The following is a 23,164-nucleotide window of genomic DNA, read 5'->3' as shown; positions in this document are numbered from 1 at the left end:
AAAGTCAGTTGCTTTCCTGTATACTAGCAGTGAACAAGTGGAATTTGAAAATACCATTTACATTAGCACCCCCAAAAATGAAATACATAGGTATAAATCTAACAAAATATGTACAAAATCTATATGAGGAAAACTACAAAACTTCAACGAAAGATATCAAAGAACTAAATAAATGGAGAGATAGCCCATGTTCGTGGACAAGAAGATTCAATATTGTCAAAATGTCAGTTCTTCCCAACTTACTCTATACAATGTAACCTCAATCAAAATCCCAGCAAGTTATTTTTGGATATCAACAAACTCATTCTAAAACTTATATGGAAGGGGGCGCCTGGGTGGCACAGCGGTTAAGCGTCTGCCTTTGGCTCAGGGCGTGATCCTGACGTTATGGGATCGAGCCCCACATCAGGCTCCTCTGCTATGAGCCTGCTTCTTCCTCTCTCACTCCCCCTGCTTGTGTTCCCTCTCTCACTGGCTGTCTCTATCTCTGTCGAATAAAATAAAATCTTAAAAAAATAAAACTTATATGGAAAGACAAAAGATCCAGAATACCCAACACAGTGTTCAAGGAGAACAAAGTTGGAGGACTGATACTACTCGATTTTAAGACTTACTGCAGGGGCGCCTGAGCATGTCAGCCAGTTAAGCATCTGCCTTCAGCTCAGGTCGTGATCCCAGAGTCCTGGGATCAAGTCCTGCATCAGGCTCCCTGCTCAGCGGGGAGCCTGCTTCTCCCTCTGTCTGCCGCTCCCCCTGCTTGTGCTCTCTCTCTCTGTGTCAAATAAATAAATAAAACCTTAAAAAAAACAACTTACTGTAAAGCTGCCATAATGAAGACAATGTGGTATTGGCAAAGAACAGACAAATAGATCAGTGAAACAAAGTAGAGAGCCAAGAAATAGATCCATAAAAATACAGTCAACGGATTTTGACAAGGGGGCAAAGGCAATTCAGTGGAATAAAGATAGTCTTTTCAATGAATGGTGCTGGAACAGCTGAACATCCGCGTGTAAAAAAATGAATGTAGACACAGGTTTTTTTTTTAAGGATTTTATTTATTTATTTGACAGAGATAGAGACAGCCAGCGAGAGAGGGAACACAAGCAGGGGGAGTGGGAGAGGAAGAAGCAGGCTCATAGCGGAGGAGCCTGATGTGGGGCTCGATCCCATAACGCCGGGATCACGCCCTGAGCCGAAGACAGACATGTAACCGCTGTGCCACCCAGGCGCCCCGTAGACACAGATTTTACACCCTTCACAAAAATTAGCTCAAAATGGGTCACAGACCAAATGTAAAACACAAAACTTACTGCTAGAAGATGACATAGGAGGAAACCTAGGTGACCTTGGATGTGGTGATGATTTTTAGATACAACATTAAAGGCACCATCCATGAAAGAAATAATTGATCAGCTGGACTTCATTAAAATTAAAATTTTCTGCTCTTCAAAAGACAGTGGCAGGAGAATGAGAAGACAAGTCACAGCCTGGGACAAAGTATTTGCAAAAGCTGCATGTGATAAAGGACTGTTTTCCAAAATATACCAAGAGCTCCTGACACTCAACAGTGAGGAGACAAACAACACAGATAAAAACTGCGCCGGAGACCTTAATAGACACCTCCTCAAACAAGATAGACAGCTGGCGAATAAGCATAGAAAAGATGCTCCGCCGGGTGGAGGGAGGGGGTAAAAGGGTGACGGGTATTGAGGAGGGCAGCGCGGTGATGAGCACTGGGTGCTGTACGTGACTCGTGAATCGTGGAACACGACATCGAAAACTAACGATGTACTGTGTGTGGCTGACGGAACATAATTTTTAAAAAATATGCTCCACATCGTATGTCATCAGGGAAATGCAAATTAAAACAACGAGATTCCATGACACGCCCGCTAGAATGGCCAAAATCCAGAGCGCCGACGACACAGATGCTGGTGAGGACGCGGAGCGACGGGAGCGCTCACCCGTGGCTGGCGGGAGAGCAGAACGGTGCAGAGACTCTGGAGGAGAGCGTGGACATGTCTCACAAAATTAGACTTGCTCTTGCCACGTGTTCCAGCAACCGCGTCCCGTGGTATTTACCCCAAAGAGTTGAAAACTTACACCCACATCGAGACCCGTGCATGGATGTATGTAACAGCTTTGTTCAGAATCACCAACACCTGGAAGCAGCCGAGTCGCCCTCAGCAGGCGGACAGATACGTGAACCGCGGCCCCTGCGGACCACGGAATGTTTCAGCGTTAGATAGAAATGCGCTCTCAGCCGTGGAAAGACGCGGGGGAACCTGAAACGCACGTTGCGAAGTGAGAGAAGCCAGTCTGGAAAGGCTCCACCGTGTGTGACTCCCAGTCTCCGACGTTCCGGAAAAGGCAGAACCCTGGAGACCGACGAGTGGTTGCAGGGGCTGGGAGGCGGGAGGGACAGTCAGAGCACAGAGGGCCTAGGGCAGTGAGACTGCCCCGTACGACGGTCTGCTGGTGGATACACGTCGTTCCACGTCTGTCCAAACCCACAGAAGGTCTGGCACCTGGAGTGAGTCCTGAGGTCAACTAGATGCTGGGTGATGAGGCTTCATGACGTGTGCCCGCGTGGGTCCATCGACTGTGACGAATGCACCACTCTGGTGGGGATGATGATGATGGGGACATTGTACATGATCGCGGTAGAGGGTATGAGGGAAAGCTCTGTACTTCCCCTCAGTCTTGCTCTAAAAACCAGTTTTTACGTCTATGCCCAGGTACAGAGTGTTGTGTTTATGTGAGGGCAGAGTCACAGGAGGGAGTCAGGCTTTTTGGAGCTCATGGGACCCTCTGTGGTTGAAAAGCAGGACCTGAGATGCTGAGGGGTGAGAGGTGGCCCACTGCCCTGTAGGAGCACAGGCAGGTGCTGCACCCGGGAGTGAGGCCTGCAGAGAAATAACCCTATCAAATCCAGAGTTAGGCCTCTGGGAGGGCCACCCCAGCTGTTGTAGAAATAGTTCTATGCCTGGTGCTGGGGTGCAACCAGGACAGACACACACACACACACACACACACACGCGCGTGCCCACCCTTGCAGGGAGTGTCAAGATGGGCACCAGAGCAGGGGGAGCTGTGTGAGGACAGGAGGGCAGCTACGTAGGCTGCACTGCCCAGGAGTCAGGGCCCCAGCAATGAAGGGTGGACAGGCCATTTACAGGGAGCCTCCCAGCAACTATCAGGCCCCTGAACCCTGCAGCCCCCATTTGGGAGGTGAGGAGAACACTGAGAAATGACCAGGCCTCTTGGGCCCTAACCCCAGACACCCGTGAGGCCGAGGCCAGTCGGTAATGGGTTCAGGCTGGTAGCTGGGCCAGACTTAACATCTCCCCCTGCCAATAAGTAACTTGTGCCTGTCCCCCACTCAGGACCTCCCTCAGGTAACCTGTGCCTGTCCCCCACCCCCCAGGACCTCCCCCAGGTAACCTGTGCCTGTCCCCCACACCCCAGGACCTCTCCCAGGTAACCTGCGCCTGTCCCCATCCCCCAGGACCTCCCCCAGGTAACCTGTGCCTGTCTCCCACCCCCCCAGGACCTCCCCCAGGTAACCTGTGCCTGTCCCCCACCCCCCAGGACCTCCCCCAGGTAACCTGTGCCTGTCTCCATCCCCCAGGACCTCCCCCAGGTAACCTGTGCCTGTCCCCCACCCCCCAGGACCTCCCCCAGGTAACCTGTGCCTGTCCACCACCCCCCAGGACCTCCCGCAGGTAACCTGCGCCTGTCCCCCACACCCCAGGACCTCTCCCAGGTAACCTGCGCCTGTCCCCCACCCCCCAGGACCTCCCCCAGGTAACCTGTGCCTGTCCACCACCCCCCAGGACCTCCCGCAGGTAACCTGCGCCTGTCCCCCACACCCCAGGACCTCTCCCAGGTAACCTGTGCCTGTCCCCATCCCCCAGGACCTCCCCCAGGTAACCTGTGCCTGTCCCCATCCCCCAGGACCTCCCCCAGGTAACCTGTGCCTGTCCCCCACCCAGGACCTCGTCGCTTCGGTGGAATTCGGGCACCAAGGAACGCATGCTCATCAAAGTTGCAGACCGGGAGCCCAGCTTCCTCTCCTCCCAGGGCAATGGCTATGCCCTCGATAGCCAGCCTGGCAGCCGCTCCCGCAGACCCTCAGGTGGGCAGCACTCACCCAGCCTACAGACGTTCGCCCCTGACTCTGATGGCCCTGTCTTCTTCCCTGAGCGGCGGCCTTCGCCTTTCCTGAAGAGGGCTGAGCTAGGGAGCTGCTCCCCACTGCTGGCCCAGCCACGCAAGCCCACCAGCGACTCACAGCCCTCCTCCCCACGCTACGCCTATGAGCCCCCCCTCTACGAGGAGCCCCCTGTGGAGTATCAGGCCCCCATATATGACGAGCCCCCCATGGACGTCCAGTACGAGGCTGGTGGGGGCTACCAGGCCGGCTCACCCCAGCGGTCTCCAGGCCGCAAGCCACCACCCTTCCCACAGTCTCCCAAGCAGGGCTCTTCCTCACCCTACCAGCAGCTGGTGCTGACCAGGCAGAAGTGCCCCGAGCGCTTCCTGAGCCTGGAGTACAGCCCTGCGGGCAAGGAGTACGTGCGGCAGCTGGTGTACGTGGAGCAGGCCGGCTCCAGTCCCAAGCTGCGTGCGGGCCCGAGGCACAAGTATGCGCCCAATCCTGGAGGTGGCTCACTCCCGCTGCAGCCCAGCCCCTGCGTGCTGCGGGATCAGCGCCTGGGGGTCTCCTCCGGGGACTACAGCAGCATGGAGGGGCCAGAGTTACGGCACACCCAGCCACCCGTGCAGCTGCCCCAGGCCCAAGATGACACTATGTCCTGGTCCAGCCAGCAGGACACCATGTCCTCAACAGGCTACTCCCCAGGCACACGCAAGAGGAAGAGCAGGAACCCTTCCCTGTGCCATGCCCCCAGCACCTCGTCCACTGAAGGCCCCGGGGACCGTGACCTCCTCGGTGAGCCGCCCCTGGCCGAGGAGCGGCCTCTGTGTGGGCCCAGCCTGGCCCCAGTGAAGCGTGCAGAGGGCAAGACGGGCGAGGCCGAGCCTTTCCTGGCGCAGGCACGGCTGGCCTGGGAGGCGCAGCAGGCCCACTTTCACATGAAGCAGAGGGGCAGCTGGGACTCGCAGCAGGACGGCTCGGGCTATGAGAGCGACGGAGCTGTGCCGCTGCCCATGCCTGGGCCTGTGGTGCGGGCCTTCAGTGAAGACGAGGCACTGGCCCAGCAGGAGAGCAAGCATTGGCAGAGGGGCGCCTTGGAGAGGCTTGCTTTCCCCCAAATCCTGCTCGAGAAAAGCGTCTCCGTGCAGACCAACCTGGCCTCGCCAGAGCCCTACCTTCACCCCTCACAGGTAGGGAGGCGCTGCCAGGGTCCCTGGGCAGAGGTGGGGCAGGTGGTGGTCCCCAGGCATGGCACAGCACTCAGCTCCTGGTGAGGCCTGGACAGCTGCTGGCAGGTCACCTGGTTGGTCAGAGGCCACACACTGACTCTATCCAGGCCATGGATGCAGGGAAGTCGGGGGACAGGTGGGCAGTCACCCAACCACTGAGCCCCTGAGCCTCTGTTCTCCCATCTGTGAACGGGCTCTCATGTGAGGAGCTATGCAGGTGGAGTGGCAGGTGCTCTGACAGGTGCTGCTCTTCTGCAGCAAGGAGAGGAGACCAGACACCTGGTCCTGGGGCCAGGACCTCATGCTGCAGTTGGAGCCAAAGCAGAAGCCTTGTCCTCTCTGGTCAGCGCCAGGCACGGGCATCAGTCAGGCTCTCTGAACCCATGTGCATCTTCTGTCTGGATCACGTCCTGGAGCTTTGTGTGGGCCAGTGTCCTAGTTCTCACCTCCTGACCCCCTGACCTTTCACACCAGTCTGCTGCATGAAGCCAAGGCTGAGGGTCTGCCCTGGCATCTGCTAAGAGTTGGCAATGGCCAGAGGGCCTCCCCGTGTTGGGCTCCCACAGCTCCACCAGGGAAGACCTGCCCAAGGGCCCGGTAGCCTTGGGAGGCCAGTGTCCCTGAGCAGGGTGTTTTAGTGCCCCTCTAGGGTGGAGAGCTCAGAGCAGTGTTTCTGTCCAAGCCAAGCTGTTACCCCAGTGACGCCTTGTACGGTTGTGCTGAGGACATTAGGGAGGTGGGGAGGGGCTTGGGACAAACCTTCCCTTCCCAGCATTGTGGGAAGCATCCTAGCCCCCTTGCAGGCTGGCCCTGCCACTGCCCGGCCTCACTGTGCCCGCAGTTCCATGTGGGGATCTTTGTTGGAAGGGTAAGGCTCTGTGACGGGGAGGGGCAGGCACTGTATTGGACCAGGAGAGACATCTTCGTTTCTCTGTGGAACTTTGCATCTCGGGGAACTTTGCTGCCCTTTTCATCTGTTTCTCACCCTCAGAGCTCAGAGAACTAGCAGAAGCCAGACAGGGCTAGCAGGAGGCAGTGCCCTTCCGCCATGCATGGGGTCCCGGCACCCTACATGGAGAGGGCAGCATCCCCTAGCATCTTCCCACCTGGGGCTAGTCAGCCCAGAAAGCCAAGGAAACATACGTGTGGCTTCCTCCCTCCCCCAGACCTGCACTGGATGTCCCCCCACCACCACTACCGACCCTCAGTTGCAGGAATACAGAGGGCGCTTCCTTTAGCCCTCAGGGTAAAGGTTGGAAGAAGGGCCTCTGTGGGTTCCCCTCCCCAGCCTTGGGCGAGGACCTAGCATGTGTTTATGAGGTGGGTAGAGCGCGATGAGGCACAAAGCTCCCCCAGCAGCCTCACAGCCAGCAGGGGAGGCCACACCTCTCTCCTGGCTGGGTCAGGTGGAGCCCACACCCCCTCATGGCCCCTCTGTCCTTCCCAGTCTGAGGACCTCGGCTCCTGTGCCCAGTTTGAGAGTAGCCGGCAGGCCCGCAGCGTCATGCCCAGCGCTAGCTGTGTGTTTCCCACCTTCACACTGCGCAAGCCGTCCTCAGAGACCGACATCGAGAACTGGGCCTCCAAGCACTTCAACACGCACACACAGGGGCTCTTCCGGCGGAAGGTGTCCATCGCCAACATGCTGGCCTGGAGCAGTGAGTCCATCAAGAAGCCCATGATTGTGACCAGTGACCGCCATGTGAAGAAGGAGGCTTGTGAGATCTTCAAACTGATCCAGATGTACATGGGTGACCGGCGTGCCAAGGCTGACCCACTACACGTGGCCCTGGAAATAGCCACCAAGGGCTGGAGCGTGCAGGGCCTACGGGACGAGCTCTATATCCAGCTGTGCCGGCAGACCACTGAGAACTTCCGCCTCGAGAGCCTGGCCCGCGGCTGGGAGCTCATGGCCATCTGCTTGGCCTTCTTCCCACCCACACCCAAGTTCCACTCCTACCTGGAGGGCTACATCTACCGGCACATGGACCCCGTCAACGACACCAAAGGTAAGGCCCGGTGCGCGAGACCCCTTGGCACCCTGGGCTTTGCCACCAGCTCAGGGAAGGGCTGTGGCAAGAGCTTCCCAGTCTGCACTGGCAGCAGGTGTGTGGAGGAAGGCACAGTACCACCAAGCAGACACACATGTCCTCTGAGGGCCATGTCCTAGATTTCCACTGGGACGTGGGGTCCTCAGGGAGCCCTTCCTTGCCACTGAGGCTCTGAGAAGAATGACAGGCAGTCTTGGAACAGAGTCCCCAGCCACAGGCCAACAGGTCAGAGAGGAGGGGGATAGATGAGGACTGGCCTCCATGTCTCAGCCAGCTGGCATCCACTCTGCTGAGGCCTCCATACCTGTCAGTCTGCCTGGGGAAGGTACTTACTGTGCCTGTGTACTTACTGTGTTTGCTGTCAGACATACTGTGGCCTGGAGAGGTTGTCATCCCAGCCAGGCTCAGGCCATCTTTTGTGGGTGGGGAAGAGACGGTGGGGGGGGGTCCTGGAGCAGGGTTCCTGAGAGCAGGGAGGAGCGTGGTGACCCAGGCATGCATCAGCCAGCACCAGGTCTGGCAAGAGCACTGCAAGCTGCTGACCTGGCCCTGAGCCACCCCAAGAAGTCAGAGGTTGGAGCAGCATGGGTAGCCACCTGCTGATGGCTGCCTGGGGCCAAGTGTGGGGCCAGACTCTGCCGAGGGCTCCTGAAAGCCAGGCATCAGGCTCGTCTGGTCCCAAACCTGGCCTGCTTTGGGGAGGACTCGGGGCCATGGTCCGGCTAAGCAGACAGTGCCTGTGCAACTGGCACAAGTCCTGTGCCACGCAGGGAGAGCGTGGGGACAGGGCCATAGGCAACACCTGCATCTGCCGCAGGCTGTCCACCACCCAGACAGTCATGGGTGTCCACAGGGCTTGGCCATGGAACCAGCATTCGGACACACAGGTGTGCAAATATATACGCTCACACGCTCTCCAGGCTCCTCTCTGGGAATGACTGTCTACCTTGATCTGGCCAGGGCATTGCCCCAGCCCAGGTGTGTGGGGCCAGGGTGTGTGCACACAGTGATGGGGGCTGCAGCTGTCAGGGTAGCGGGGGAGCCTCTGGAAAGTGTTTCAAGCACAGGCATCATCCAGCACATCAGCCGTTCGGTGACAGATCTCAGAAGCCGTGAGATTTCCACTGAGGCATGTGGTTTTGGGGGTTGGTTGGTTTGTTTTTAAGATTTATTTATTTTGAGAGAGAGAGAGAGAGAGAGAAGGTGCCTGGTTGGGGGAGGGGCAGAGGGCCAGAATCCTCAAGCAGACTCCCCGCAGAGCACGGAGCCCAACGTGGGACTCGATCTCACAACCCATGAGATCATGACCTGAGCCAAAACCAAGAGTCATATGCTCAACCAGCTGAGCCAACCAGGCGACCCTAACTGAGGCATGTGGTTTTTGAGGCAGGGTCACTGAACACAGCAGATGGGTCTCCCCAGGTGTTTCCCCAGCATGGAAAACATGCAGCCTGGTGGGCAACCTGGGTCTGCCTCGTTTGCCTCACTCTTCTCAGGCCTTTCCAGGACAAGGTGGGCCCCCGTTAGCTTCATGGTTCGCTTCAGCCTGTTTCTCAGAGGCCTTAAAGTGTGTGTCCACTGCTTAGCACATAGCCCTTGGGACCTCAGGGAGCACTTGCTAAGGAAAAAGGTGAGTGAGCAATGAATGGACAGAGGCCAGAGGCTCCTGGGGCCATTCCTGCCAGCCAGGTGGGGCTCCTATGGGGAGCGGGGAGCTTGAGCTCCAGGCCCCGTGCTGGGCCCAGCAGGACACTCCTCATGGCACAGAGGTTTGTGGGCCTTTGTCCTAGGGTCTGCACCATGGGGATGGGGCTGGAGTATACGAGGGAATTGGTGGTCAGCCTGGACATATGTGGCTTTGAACATCTGCCCACCCTGAGGGAGGCCCGGGTGGTCTCAGCACCACATGTTCTTAGGCTGCAGAGGGAGATTGGGTCTGTGTGGTCCCACCAACAGGAGCCTGCTTCTAGGCTGTGGGATCTGATCTCACATATATGATACAGGGCTGCCTTCCAGCCAGAAGCCAACCCCAGGACCATTCCTGGGTAGGCATCTGCTATAGGCCCTCCTCAGTGTTGAGCCAGAGGAGAGGCCTTGTGCACGTCAGGAACAGGCGTGCTGGCTGGTGGTCAGGAAGGCAGGTCCCATCAGCCCACAAGGATGGAGCCTGTGCTTGGAGAAAGGAAACTGCAGCCTGTGTCAGGGTCACTGGCAAGGGCAGAGCTGAGCCTAGCTCCCGAGTGGCGCTGTAGCCTGAATCATGCTGCCTGACTGAGCCTCAGAGATCTTTGATTTCATTTGCCAGCACATGTGTGATATCTGCTGTGTAGTCACCATTGCAAGGGACCAAGGCGCCAATGCAGTGAACCCCAGCTCACATGTCTGCAGACCCCCAGCTTCGCCTTGTCTCATACATGGCCGCACCTTTGTGCCAGCCACCAGCAGGGTGCTGTCACAGCTCGTGTCCTTAGGACCTCCCTCGCAGGCTTTCAGCAGACGTCAGACTGCAGCTGTCCCGCGTGCTCCATGCAGCAGCACTGTGGAGGGGTGCAGACCCTAAGGAGTTTCCTTCACCATTCATGTGTTCAGTAAGACTTGGGGTTTCCACATAAAGGTGTCGGATGGAACACATGCATTTACTTGGACGCTACCTTGAAGTCCTGCTAAATGAACAGGGGAGGGATTTTTTAAAGGAGAGGGAAAAAATAAATAAAACGAAGGGAATGTGAAACGGTGCAGCCGCTGTGGAAAACAGTTTGGCAGTTCCTCAAAAAAATTAAAAATAGAATTACCATAAGATCCATCAATTGTACTTCTGTGTATATACTGGAAAGAATTGAAAGCAGAGACCTGAACAGATAGATACTTGTACATTCAGATTCATGGCGGTTATTCACAACAGCCGAGAGGCGGAAGCAACCCCAGTGTTCATCAGTGGATGAATAGATAAATAAGGTGTGGTCCATCCATACAATGGAATATTATTCAGCCTAAAGAGATGCAGGGAATTCTGACACAGGTACAACATGGATGAAACTGGAGAACATTATACCCAATTCAAAAAATACTGTATGAGTCCACTCTTAAGAGGTCCCTAGAATATTCGTATTCATAGAAACAGAGAGAATGGTGGGTGCCAGGGGCTAGGGGAGGGACGGGTGGAGAGTTGTTTAATGGCTATGGTGTTTCCATCAGCCTGATGAAAAAGTTCTGGAGATGGAGAGTGGTGATAGTTGCACAACAGTAAACGCACTGAATGCCATTGAACTGTACAATGAAAAATGGTTGTAATGGTAAATTTTATCTTACGTATATTTTACCACAATAAAAATAAGGAAAGCCCACAAGGACAAAGAGAATGAACACTATGTTTTGGAAGCTGAAAACTGCAAGGACAAGTGGCAGGAAGCTGACTTGGCAGACCAAGACAGGTGGATCCCAAGCAGACAGTGACAAAGCTAAGAAGCTGAACCAGGTGGCAAACCCTTAAAAGCTCCATAGTGGGTGGAGCCAGCTGCCTCTAGCAGTGGTTCTGGAAGTGTGTGATCTTGAAGCTGAAAACAAAAGAACTAGTCAAAAGTCTGTTTAAAGAAACAAAGCAGCTACCATACAGTTGGTGAGAGCATAGATTCTGGACCCAGAGCATTTGGACTCAAATCCCAGCCACATTTTCAAAATAGGCAATAAAACAAGTCTCAATAAATGCTAAAAAGGCAAATCATAGAAAGTGTGTTTTCTAGTCACAACAGAATCAAATCAGTTATCAGTAACAGTAAGATATCTAGAAAATCCACAAATACCTGGAAACTGAAGAGCATACTACTGAATAGCCCATGGGTCAAATAAAAACCTACAGGGATGGGGGCGCCTGGGTGGCACAGTCGTTAAGCGTCTGCCTTCGGCTCAGGGCGTGATCCCCGAGTTCTGGGATCGAGCCCCACATCAGGCTCCTCCGCTATGAGCCTGCTTCTTCCTCTCCCACTCCCCCTGCTTGTGTTCCCTCTCTCGCTGGCTGTCTCTCTCTCTGTCAAATAAATAAATAAAATCTTAAAAAAAAAAAAACCTACAGGGAAATTAGGAAGTATTTTGAATTGAAAGAAAACATATTAATAGTGGGTTGCAGCCACCGCAGTTATCTAAATACCTGTATTCTAAAATAAGAGCTCAAATCAGTGGCCTTAGTTTCTATTTTAAGAAACTTAAAAAATTATACTAAAAGCAAGCAGAAGAAAGAAAATACTGAAGATCAGAGTAGAAATCAGTGAAAGTGAAAACAGAAAAACGGCAGAAAATCAATGAAACAAAAAGCTAATTCTTTGAAAAGATTGATAAAATTGATAAATCTCTAGCCAGACTGATCAGGACAAAAAGAAAACATAAATTATCAATATCAAGAATGGGAGGTGATGTCACTACAGATTCAAATGTCAAAGAATAATAAGATGAACGACTTGATGCAGTAAATTTGACAGTTTAGAGGAGATGGACAGAGTCTTTGAAAGACACAAACTACCAAAGATTGCTCAATAAGAAATAGACAACAAAACAAACAAACGTGTAGCTATTAAGGGAATTAAATTGGTATTTAAAACCTTCCCACAAAGAAAATTAAAGGCCCAAATGGCTTCACTGGTACATTTTACCAAACAGTTCATTGTTTGTATAGCAACTCTTTACAAACTCACTGAGAAAATTGAAGTGCATGGAATATCTCCCAATTCATTCCATACCAGAATTATAAAAGGACATTACAAAAAAAGAAAAGCGCGACAGTATCCCTTCTGAACATAGAACAGAAATTTTTAATGGTATTTTAGCAAATTGAGTCCGACAATATATAAAAAAGATAATGCACCTTGAATAAGTGAAGTTTATCTGAATGAAAGGTTAGTTTAACATTAAAAAAATCAACCACTGTAATCTGCCATAGCAACAGAGTGAAAAAGAAAGACCACGTGGTCATCCCAATAAGCGTAGGGAAAGTATTTGGCAAAAATCCAACATTTCCATTCCTGATAAAAATTCTAAACAAACTAGGAACAGAAGGGAACCTCCTCAACTGACAAAAGGCAAATATCTTTTTAAAACCCTACAGTACTCAAAAGAATGGAAAGTGAGAACTCAGGTAGATACTTACACACCCATGTCCATAGCAGCATTATTCACAGTAGCCAACAAGTGGAAACAACCTATGTGTCCAGCAGGTGCATGAATAAGCAAAATGTGGTCTGTCAGTACAGTGGAATATTTTGCAGCCATAAAATGGAGTAAAGTTCTGATACGTGTAATAACATGGGAGAACCTTGAAAAGTTATTCTAAGTGAAAGAAGCCAGATACAAAGGGGCAAATACTGTACAACTTCTATGAAATATCTAAAATAAGCAAATTCATAGAGACAGAAAGTAGATTAAAGGTTACCAGAAGCTGGGAGAGGGGGAATGAGGAGTTTTTGTTTAATGGGTACAGGGTTTCTGTTTGTGATGATGTAAGAATTTTAGAAATAAATGTGCTGGTGGCTGCATGGCATTGTGAATGTACTAGAGGCCACTAAATTATACACTTAAAAATGGTTAAATGGCTACATTTTTATGTTTATATTTTACCACAGTTAAAACAAAAAACACCTCTACCAGCATCATACTTAATGGGGAAAGACTGAATGCTTTCCCCCAAGATCGAAAACAGGGCGAGGACCTCCAGCCCCACTGCATCAACTCCGTGTCATGCTGGAGGGCCAGTCAGTGCAAAGGCATGGAAGAGAAATAAAAGGCATCCAGACTGGAAAGGAAGTGTGCAATTGTCTTTATTCACAGGCCACACAATCTTCTGTGGGATGTATAAAAATACTGTGAGTTTAGAAAGTTTGCAGGATGCAAGACGAATATATAAAAGTTAATCGTGTTTCTACATAATAGCAACAAGCTACTAGAAATGGAAATTTTAAAAATATCATCTGGGGGTGCCTGCTGGCTCAGCAGGTGGAGAATGAGACTCTTGATCTTGGGATCGTGGGTTTGAGCCCCACATTGGGTGTTAAGATTACTTTGAAATAAAATCTTAAAGAAAAAATTCCAAAGTAACATTTAAAAATATACTACTGAGAGATAAATCTGACAAAAGCTATCTAAGACTTCTATGCTAAAAACTCCCAAACATTACTAAAAGTCAGGAAAGCCTAAGTTAATGGAGAGAAGTACCATGTTTATGACTCAAGACTCAATAGTGTCAAGATGTTACTTCCACCCAAATTGATGTATTTTCAATCCTAACCAAAATCTTAAGTTTTTTTTAATTTAGAAATTAATAGACTGATTCTAAAATCCATAGAAAATGCAGAAGACCGAATAGCCAAAATAACCTTTGAAAAAGAAAACTGACCCTACCCTACTTCAAGTCTTGTCATAAAGCTACAGTAGCCAGGAGAATAGGTGTTGGCGTAAAGGTAGACAGTAGATCTGTGGGACACAACAGAGTCCAAAATTAGGTCCAGACATACGTAGTCCATTCTTTTACACAGAGATGCGAAGGCACTTCAGTGAAGAAGGACAGTGCCTTCCTCAGATGGTGCTGGGACAGCGGATGTCCAAATGCAGAGATGGGCTTCAAACCATACTTTGTGCCGTATGCAAAAACTAGCTCAAAATAGATCATAAACCAGAATATAAAACCTAGAACTTTAAAACTAGAACAAAATACAGAAATTTTTTCTTGAGTTAAGCAAAGGTTTTTATGTGTGACTGTAAAAGCACTATCTATGAGGGAAGAACACTGAGACATTGGACTTGAACGAAATTAAATCTGCTCAAGAGACACCATTAAGAGAAGGAGAAGACCCAACAGTCACAGACAAGCAAGAAGAGGCTTGGAGTGTCCTGTGGTGGCAAATCAGGGGTGGAGGCATTGGTGTGGGGCTATTTGGGGGAAGTGTATACACAGGGTACTACACAAACGTGTCTGTCCTGGCTCTGTCAGCACCCCAGTAGCAGTGAGCACACCTCACCCCCAGATCTTGGGTTTCTGCTATTCTTTTCCATTCAGGGAACCAGGGCTCCTTGGAGAAACAGCTGAATCTAGGGCTGGGGGGGGTGGGGGTGGCAGAGCGTGTCACAGGACACAGGAGCCAACAGAAAGGGCCCTCAGTGGCCGAAGCTGGAGCCATTTGAGCAGAAAATGAAGTTGTGTTGGAATATAACCCACAGTGTAAAATGACGCATCCACAAGTCCGTACTGATAAAACGCTCCAGTAGATAAGCCAGCGATCTCCCGTGCAGAAGAGTAACAGATAGTTTGCGTGGATGGGCCGTGGTCAGAGAAGAGCTCCCAGCCTTCGCATGGCCTGTGTGTAGAGACTCACTCCCAGAGAGCACAGGATGCAGGGGGATGAAGGGCTCCCTGACAACAGTGCTAAGTTATTTTGTGCAGAGTGGGAGTCACACCCAGATCAGTCTGAGACGCCTGCCGTGTCGCTCCATGCCTCCAGCTCGGCTCAGAAGCCTGGGACCCCTGAGTGCGGCCGGCCATTCAGGAGCCAGATGGCTGGCCTGGGGGCTCCTGAAGCCCCAGAGGATCAGAAGCATCTCCTCCCTGTTGCCCTTCCCTGCATCTTCCTGCCCACCTCCCGCATGAGGAGAGCCAGCTTTCTGGTCGACAGTGCTCAGAAGGGCCCCAGTACCTACCCCAGCCACGTGGTCCAGACCTGCTCCCACACACAGCCACACATCTGTGTGGGTACACACACCGCAGCACTCCTGGGCTGGGCTCTCCTCAGTCCCAGGTGCACATTGACCACAGCCCTGCTTCCCTTTGAGGAATCCAGCAGGGGTGCAGTACCTTCCCAGCTGACTGGGGTCAGCCCCAAGCAGGTCCAGGGGCCTCCTGGCCAGCCACATCGGGACCCGCGTGGGCATGCATTCCTGGCATTGTGTTCTGTGGTCCTCATGGCTCTGTTTGCTCCCCAGTGACGCAGCATATGAAAGCGCTCCTGGAAAGGAACACTAAGAAGAAATCCAAGTTGAGAAAGAAACCCAAGCCTTATGTTGAGGAACCGGATGGTAGGGCCTCTCCCCACAGCCCCTGTGCACTGTGTCTGCACAGCTCTGCTCTCCGGCCTAGGCCGCCTGGCCTCCTTTCTCTAACCGCTTCTGGGCTGGAAGGGGTATTGGTGGGGTGGCACTAACCATCAGGCCTGTGGGCTTCTGTGCCGTCCGGAGGCCCAGGTCACTGAAGGGGCTTCCGTGGGAGGCCACACCTGCCCTGTGCCTTTCTCCGTGGTGCTCAGAACAATTTCCAACTTGCACGCTGGGCTCTCAGTGGGGAAGGGTGTGAGGACAAACTGGGCAAGGCCTGCTGGAAACACACCCTAGGTGAGTGTTTGCTGAGGAGGTGCCCTGTGGGCAAGTGCGTCCCCAGACCTGACCTCCAGCCTGGCCCACCCTGGGGCAGGGCGTGGAGCCTGGCATTCCTTCCTTGGTGGGACCCCAGGGATTTCCCAGCTTCCCCCACCAGCCCTGCCCTTCCCCTGGGCCCTGGCCACACCTCCATCCCAACCACTGTTTCAGCTCCAGGAACCCCTGTTAACCCAGGGCTGTGCCCTCCCTGCTGAGGGAGCTGGTGGTCTCACTGCTCCTGTGTCAGCGTCCCCTCCTAGCACCAGGGCTCTGGGACCAGCCCTGACCCCACCTCCGGTACTTCCTCCAGCCTTGGTACATACACCTCGTTCTCCAAACGTGCCCCACTTCTCGTCCTCTAATACCACCAAACCTCGACACCCCTTCCTCTGGGAAGCTGTCTGGCTGCACACTGCCCTTGGCAAGAGAGGGTAGCTGCAGTCCAGGATTCCCAGCTGCCCTTGCACCACACCCATCTGGAACAGGAGTGGAAGGGGCTCTGAGCTCCTGCTGGAGCCTGTCCGGGAGTCAGGTTGCAGCAGGGAGGTGGACCTGGCCTGGGGCTGAGCGGAACACTAGCCCAAGTTGGGTAGTGAGGAGGGAGCTTAGAAGCCCCAGGACCCCAGTGTCAGCACCAAGAGGTGGCAGTGGTAGGTTCTGGCCACACCCAGCAACTTTTCAGGCTTAAAGCCAGGGCTCAGGGGCACTAAGGCCCCCCTGGCACAGCAGCATAGACTGGGAGAGCTGCTTCTGTCGGTCCTTCTGTGGGCCACTGTCTCCCCACCTCTAAGAGTGGGTATGGGTATGCTCTGGTGAGGCTCGGTCAGGTCAGTGGGCCTGAAGCAGAGCACCCCACACCATCGTGAGGGTCTCCCTGGGCTGGCCATAGGCACTGCACATCCTCCCAGGCACTCAGCAGACATCCCACAGCCATGGCCCGGGAAGCCACGCCCCTGGTGGTACAGGGTGCAGGGGCACTCCTGGGACTCGGCTCACACAGCCTCAGTCCTGTCCACCCACAAAAGCTGATACCGGCAGCTGCCGTCTGCTGAGCTGTGCACCAGACTCCAAGGTCAGCCCTTCACGAGTACTGGTGGTCGGTGTCATCCCTGTCCCCATCCTATGGGGGAGGAAGCTAAGGCCCAGAAAGGCTGCCTCGTGACCGGGTTCACCAACCGAGAGTGGCAGGCCCAGGATCTTCAGATCACAGTCTGTTGGAGAGGCCCCCAAGACAGGAGGTCAGGGCTCCCTCGCCCAAGGGAGGGGTAGGCACACCCCCAGTCTGCAGCCTGCTCCTTGCTGCAAGGTGCTTCCTGGGCTCCTAGTGGCCAGGGGGCAGCCCAAGGCCCCCTTTGCCTTCCAGGCCCCGGGAGCCTACTGCTGAGGAAGGCCAGGTCGGCCTGTGGCAGACAGGTCCAGGTGCTGTGTCCTGAGCTGCTAGCAGAGGCTGCAGCGAGGATTCTCTGCTGGGGGTCTGTGGACCCCCAGGGAGCAGGAACAGACTCTCCAGGGAGAATGAGAAATGCTGGCTTTCACTCTGATTACTCTAAAAAAGAATCCCCTTGCTACTTAAAATGGTAACACTGTTCTGTGATCATTCAAAATGAAAAGATTTTCGTGGGTTATGTTTTTTACACTGGGGTCCAAGGACCTCCATGTGCTCAGACGTCCACAAGAAACTGCTTCCTTTAAAAGACTGGGGTATTTGGATTTGAGACCTGGGTCTAGCGGCTGCCCTCTGGCAGGCAGGCAGGCACTGGGGCAGGTGGGCCCAGCAGGGGCAGAGCCTTCCAGAGAGGGGGCCAGTTCTGAGTTTGGAGGTACACCCTCCAGCTTTTCTGTCTCTGTGGGTCTGTGGCACCTTGGGTTGGGTCGCTCCTCTGGGCTTCATCTCATTGTGTGTCTTGGTCTTCTCCCTGCTTCTCCTTCCCTTGCCTTGCCCGGGCCAGGAAGGATGCCACACACATTTCAGACCCACCCTGTGTGGGATCTCCTCCTCCGCTGCCTCTCCCCCCACCCTTTTGCTTCTCTCTCCTTCCCCTCATTTCTGTATCTGGAGAACCTCCTGGCCAAGGTCCCTGAGGTCCTTGCCTTCAGAATGCCACCCTGGCCATCCCTCCATGACCACCAGCCAGAACTTCTGCCAGGGGCCAAGTTTTAGGAAAGCCCCCTCCCTCGAGAAAGGAGGCTAGTCCTCTCCCTGCCTCCTTCAGCCCTCAGGCAGAACCTAGAGGTGTCTTTCCGTGTCATGGGCCTTCCAGTGACCCCTAGGCTCAGGACGTGGGGCATCCCCTCCATGCTCACCCTCCTTCCACACGCCACCCATCCCCTCGGTCTCCCTTTCCATAACTGCTGCCCTCCGTTGAGAGGGATGGGGCTCTGCAGGCTGAGGCCTCTCTCCCGGCCGGCTGGAGGCAGGGCTACAGGAGTTGGGCCTGCTGTCCAGCTAGCCCAAAGCCCACTCCCCAGTACTGGCCCAAGGCAGGGGGCCCTGTTGCCTGTGGAAATGACCCTTCTTAGGGACTCCCCAGGGCTAGCCTGCAAGGGGAACATGGGGTTTGGAGGCCCTGGGGCCTGCGTCCTGACCTGTCAAAGGGAATGAGCCTCACTCCCAGCCTGCCCTTCTTGGCAGCGGGAAGCGCGGGTGGGCTGGCGGAGGCCTTACTTCCCAAGCCTGGCTGCTTGAGGTGAGGGAAGTGCCCCTTGCCTCTTCACGTGGGTTTCTGCTCTAAAGGACGTAAGAGTGTGAGGACCCACTGCCCCCAGGCAAGTGGTAGGCGGGAACCTGGCCAGGCCAGCCCAGCTGCCTCTCCTCACCCCTCCTGATGCTCCACTCCCCACATCCACGCCAAGCCAACCAGCACCTGTTCTTTTCCAGGGGTGGCGATAAGCACATATGCCAAGTACTGTTACCACAAGCTGCAGAAGGCGGCCCTGACTGGGGCCAAGAAGGTATGAACTCCCCCAGGACAGCCGGGCGTGGGTGGGCAAGACCTAGACGGGGTGCAGAGGGAGGCCTCAACAGGCAGCCCTCACATCCTGGGGAATGCCCTGCCCTCCTGGAGCCCAGCCGGCGGGGGGGCGGGGCATGTGATGGCGCACAGTATGGAAGGTGCTCCAGAGAACCCCCCGAGGCAGGCAGCTGGGGAAGGCCTTGGGTAGGGACTGCACCCCAAGTGCAGGAGCCAGTGCAGACAAAGGGGCGTGTGGCTAGGCCAGGGCCTCGGGGCTTTTAGCCCAAGTGAGGATGACTGGCTTGTCAGTCTTGGGCTGGTGCAGTGAGATGCAAAGGGAAGGCACGGCTGTGAGTAGGCCAAGAGACGACCCTTCTCAGCGGGGACCCTCACCCTGGCAGGCTGCATCTGGATGCAGGGAAGGCCAAGCCTTGGACTGCAGGGCAGGCTCAGAAGACCACTATGTGCCCCTTCACTCACACTGGCCCACCCACCTGGCCAAGAGCCCAGACCCATCACAGGCTCCTTCCACACTGGCAACCAGGGTTGGGCAGAGGGGCAGGTGGTCCCAGTAGTGATCTCCATAGCCTCCTCTCTGACACCCATTCTGCCACTGGGCTTTCATAGTGCCCCCCAGAGCTTGAAAGCCACACCCCTTCCACTGCCTCTCTAGAGAACAGGCCTCAGTCACACCAGACAGCTGGACCTTGTTCCCTGGTCTTAGGATGTGTGGCTCGTGGCCCTCTTCCCCTCTATCCCCCCTCCTCCCTTTCAACCCACCACCCCTACCCAGAAGCCCCTCGGGCGCTCCTGTGTCTGACCCTTCCCCCATTGTCCCAGAGCCTGGCTGCCCCTCCCCTCTTCTCCCTCCTAATTCACTGCTCTAGCCCTGCCACTGGAGGTTGCTGCCTGTCCCCACCTCCGGCTTCTCCCCTCACCTCCACCCCAGGTGGTCTCACATGGTCCAGATCAGCCAGCCTGGCCCCTCTATGGCCCCAGGCAGCTCTCATTCCAGGAGTCACTCCCACCTTCCTCCTATGTGAGGGATGGGGCCACCTGAAGATTTAGGACACAGTAGGTGGCCCAGCAGGGTGCCCCTTCCCCAATGATTTGGGGACCAGGGAGTTGGGGGCACCCCCAGCTCTGACTAGACGTGCTCCTGGAGTTACCAGGGGTGAGAGGACAAAGGGAGAGGGGAGGGTGGCCAAGCCAGGGGCAGCCCTGGGAGGGGTGCGGGGGTGGGGGAGGGAAGGCTGGGAGCAGGGCCGCAGGACCACACCAGGACAGAAAGCTGGGCTGTCTTTGCAGGGGCTGAGGAAGCCCAACGTGGAGGAAATCCGGCACGCCAAGAACGCTGTGTTCAGCCCGTCCATGTTCGGCAGTGCGCTGCAGGAGGTGATGAGTATGCAGAAGGAGCGGTACCCTGACCGGCAGCTGCCCTGGGTACAGACGCGTCTGTCTGAGGAGGTGCTGGCGCTCAACGGTGACCAGACGGAAGGCATCTTCAGGTACCCCACAATCTGGGCCCTGGGTGTGGGGGAACTTGGGCGTCTCCGCTGTGTGTCTCAGGCAGGCAGGAGCCATCAGGCACCAGGACCACTGGGCCGACTTCCGTGCCCCAGCCCTGGGTTTTGGGGCCACGAGACCCATGCCCCTTCCTGGGAATAGCCAGAGAGGCCCCCCCATAAGACGCCATCATGTGGGCAGGAAGGGACACCCTGGAGCAAATGGAAGGGCCACTGTGCAGCCCGGAAAGGCAGGGCAGGGCCCCATCCTTAGGATGCAAGTCAGAGAACCATTCCCCTGAATGGCAGCATGCCTGAACTTAGGAGGGTCAGCCAAGGACAGTGCCTCTGTAAAAATGGCCATCAGGGTTCCAGAGGGCACTTGGACAGCAACCATAGGCAGGGCCTGAGCCGTGAGCCTGAAAAGACACAGCAGCAGCCAGCGATGGTGATCGCTTGTGAGGAGGGATGACAGCCCCTGCCCCATGGGGCATAGCACAAGCCCTGCTACCTGCTGTCATGACTCGCCTACCCAAGCCCCACGAGGAGAGCTGGGGAATCTGAGGCTTGCGGGTTTGAGCCTCAGTGGCCCTGCTAATAAAGGCATCTGCATGGGGGTGGCCAGCAGAGGGAAGTGGGACAGCAGTCAGGATGTATGGGGGAGGGGCCCGACCAAGGGCAAGGCAGAGTCCTCCTCGGTGAGACCCACCCTGTGCTCGGCAGAGTCCCTGGGGACATTGATGAGGTGAACGCCCTGAAGCTACAGGTAGACCAGTGGAAGGTGCCGACAGGCCTGGAGGACCCCCACGTCCCTGGTAAGCCCCATTCCCCTAGGAGCTGGAGCAGGCCTGGTCCGGGCAATAGGGACATTTGGGTTCCCCCTTGTGCCCCTAGTGATGCCTGGCTCCCGGTCCGTTTCCAGCACAGACAACCCCTGCCCACCGTACAGTCTCCTGGGGGCCCTCCTTCCGGCCTTGCCTGCCGCTCTCCTTCACTTCCTGCGTCAGCCCCCAGCCCCCGGGCCCAGGCAGACCCTCGGGAGCACCAACGCGCCAGGGTCCGGGCGCCTGCAGTCTGGCCCGGCACTCCCGCTCGCCACGCCGCATGCCGCCCTTCCCTTGCCGCCCTTGCCCGCTGGCCCCTGTCGGCTCCCGCCCCGCGCGGGGGAGCCCGCCCGGCAGGCTGTCCTGAGCGCCCACCGCCCCACCCCCGCCCGCGCTGTGTCCGCAGCTTCGCTGCTGAAGCTGTGGTACCGCGAGCTGGAGGAGCCCCTGATCCCGCACGAGTTCTACGAGCAGTGCATCGCGCACTACGAGAACCCCGAGGCCGCCGTGGCCGTGGTGCACGCGCTGCCCCGCATCAACCGTCTGGTGCTCTGCTACCTCATCCGCTTCCTTCAGGTACGCGGCGGGGCACGGGGCACGGTGCGGGCACGGGGCACGGTGCGCGGCGGGGCCCGGCCCACCCTCCCGTCCCCTCCGCGCAGGTGTTCGTGCAGCCCGCCAACGTGGCCATCACCAAGATGGACGTCAGCAACCTGGCCATGGTGATGGCGCCCAACTGCCTGCGCTGCCGATCGGACGACCCGCGCGTCATCTTCGAGAACACTCGCAAGGAGATGTCGTTCCTGCGCGTGCTCATCCAGCACCTGGACACCAGCTTCATGGAGGGCGTGCTATAGCACGTGCGCCCCGAGGACCGAGGGTGGGGACGGAGCCAACGCTCGGTGCGCCCGGGCAGGGGAGCACGCGGGGAGGGGGGAGGGAACGCCCCAGCCGCGGAGGCAGCATGCCAGGCCCCGCCCATGCCCGCCCCAGCCCCGGAAGCCCCCAACTCTCCCACCCAGGCCCTCGGCCTGAGGACGCAGCCGGGGCAGAGGGCCCGTGGGAAGGGCGCCCCTGGGCCGCCGCCCACGCCGCCGCCTAGTGGCCAGTTCCTTGGGCACCGCCCCGCCCACCGCCGGCCGGTCAGCCCCGAGAAAGTGCCTTCTGTTTCCTGGAGCCAAGTGACACTGCCCCTCCCGGCCGGCCTGAGAGCACACGCCGCCCTCCCCTGGGGCGAGCTGCCTCGCTGGGGCGCCTGCGCTCAGCCTGGCCCTGCCCTAGCCCCTGCCCGGCTGCCCCTCTTTCCTCTGCCCCGCACTTTCCCTCAGTCCCCTTCCTGGCCTGTGGCCTCCTCAGCCCCACCACCCCCACCCCGCCACCTGCGGCCTCCATCATCGAGACTGCACAGGAATTGGGGGCCCCAGGGCACTTGGCTGTCCATCGCCAGAGCAGGGCCAGGCAGGCTCTCTCTGGGTGGGGAGGGGCCCCCAAACCAAAGTCCTCTGGGTGGGGGGCAGGGTTGGGCAGGCATTCTTGGGGCAGGGTGGGGGAGGGGCAAGAGTATTTTTTCTTCGTGTAACTATAAATTCAGATTCTATCCAGCACACCAACCCGCCTGTGTATAAAGATATAGAGGGAAAGATATAAGAACTAAGTTTGCTAATGACATAGTTTTAATCCAAATGCTATTTATCTCTGAGCCGTCCTAGCCTGTCCTCTGTGCAGAGCAAGTTGATATCACCCCTTCATTTTCTTCGCCACTTTCTTGGCTTCTGACCAAAAACCAAACCCTGCCCCATCCGCATCTGGGACCTGCAGTGAAAGAGAGGGAAGGAACCCCGAGCTGGGGAACCAGGGAGCGCGCCCAGGATTGCCCTTCCTCAAGGCGAGAGCTGGGGGTAGGAGGTACCTAGACTCTCAGTTTGTACATTTTCCATTTTGGAATTTTGAGTTCCAATTGTAAAACTTAATTTCTCCCCGGTTTATATATATATATATATATATATTTTTTAGAGTTGAGTTTTTATTTATTATTAAAAACAGAAAAGCCCAGC

General features: G+C 55.6%; 1 protein-coding gene across 5 annotated transcripts in view; it reads left to right on the top strand.

The window, feature by feature from the left end:
• ARHGAP39 (Rho GTPase activating protein 39) overlaps positions 1-22,636 on the top strand; it is a 101,294-nt gene extending 78,658 nt beyond the window's left edge. For 2 of the 5 annotated variants that reach the window (XM_026488805.4, XM_057307796.1), the window contains 8 exons: positions 3,996-5,349; positions 6,836-7,397; positions 15,399-15,491; positions 18,706-18,779; positions 20,090-20,289; positions 21,010-21,101; positions 21,517-21,686; positions 21,773-22,636. In XM_026488805.4, coding sequence (XP_026344590.1) covers positions 3,996-5,349; positions 6,836-7,397; positions 15,399-15,491; positions 18,706-18,779; positions 20,090-20,289; positions 21,010-21,101; positions 21,517-21,686; positions 21,773-21,967 — 2,740 coding nt within the window. In that variant the 3' untranslated portion in view covers positions 21,968-22,636. The other 3 variants (XM_026488806.4, XM_057307797.1, XM_048212535.2) reach the window with 2 other exon arrangements.
• The last annotated feature ends 528 nt before the right edge of the window (positions 22,637-23,164 follow it).

Source organism: Ursus arctos, unplaced genomic scaffold (genome assembly GCF_023065955.2).
Source record: "Ursus arctos isolate Adak ecotype North America unplaced genomic scaffold, UrsArc2.0 scaffold_6, whole genome shotgun sequence".
In the NCBI taxonomy this organism is placed as follows: domain Eukaryota; kingdom Metazoa; phylum Chordata; class Mammalia; order Carnivora; family Ursidae; genus Ursus; species Ursus arctos.
The sequence above is the reverse complement of the archived record's forward strand: the minus strand, read 5'-3'. Positions and strand labels throughout refer to the sequence as shown.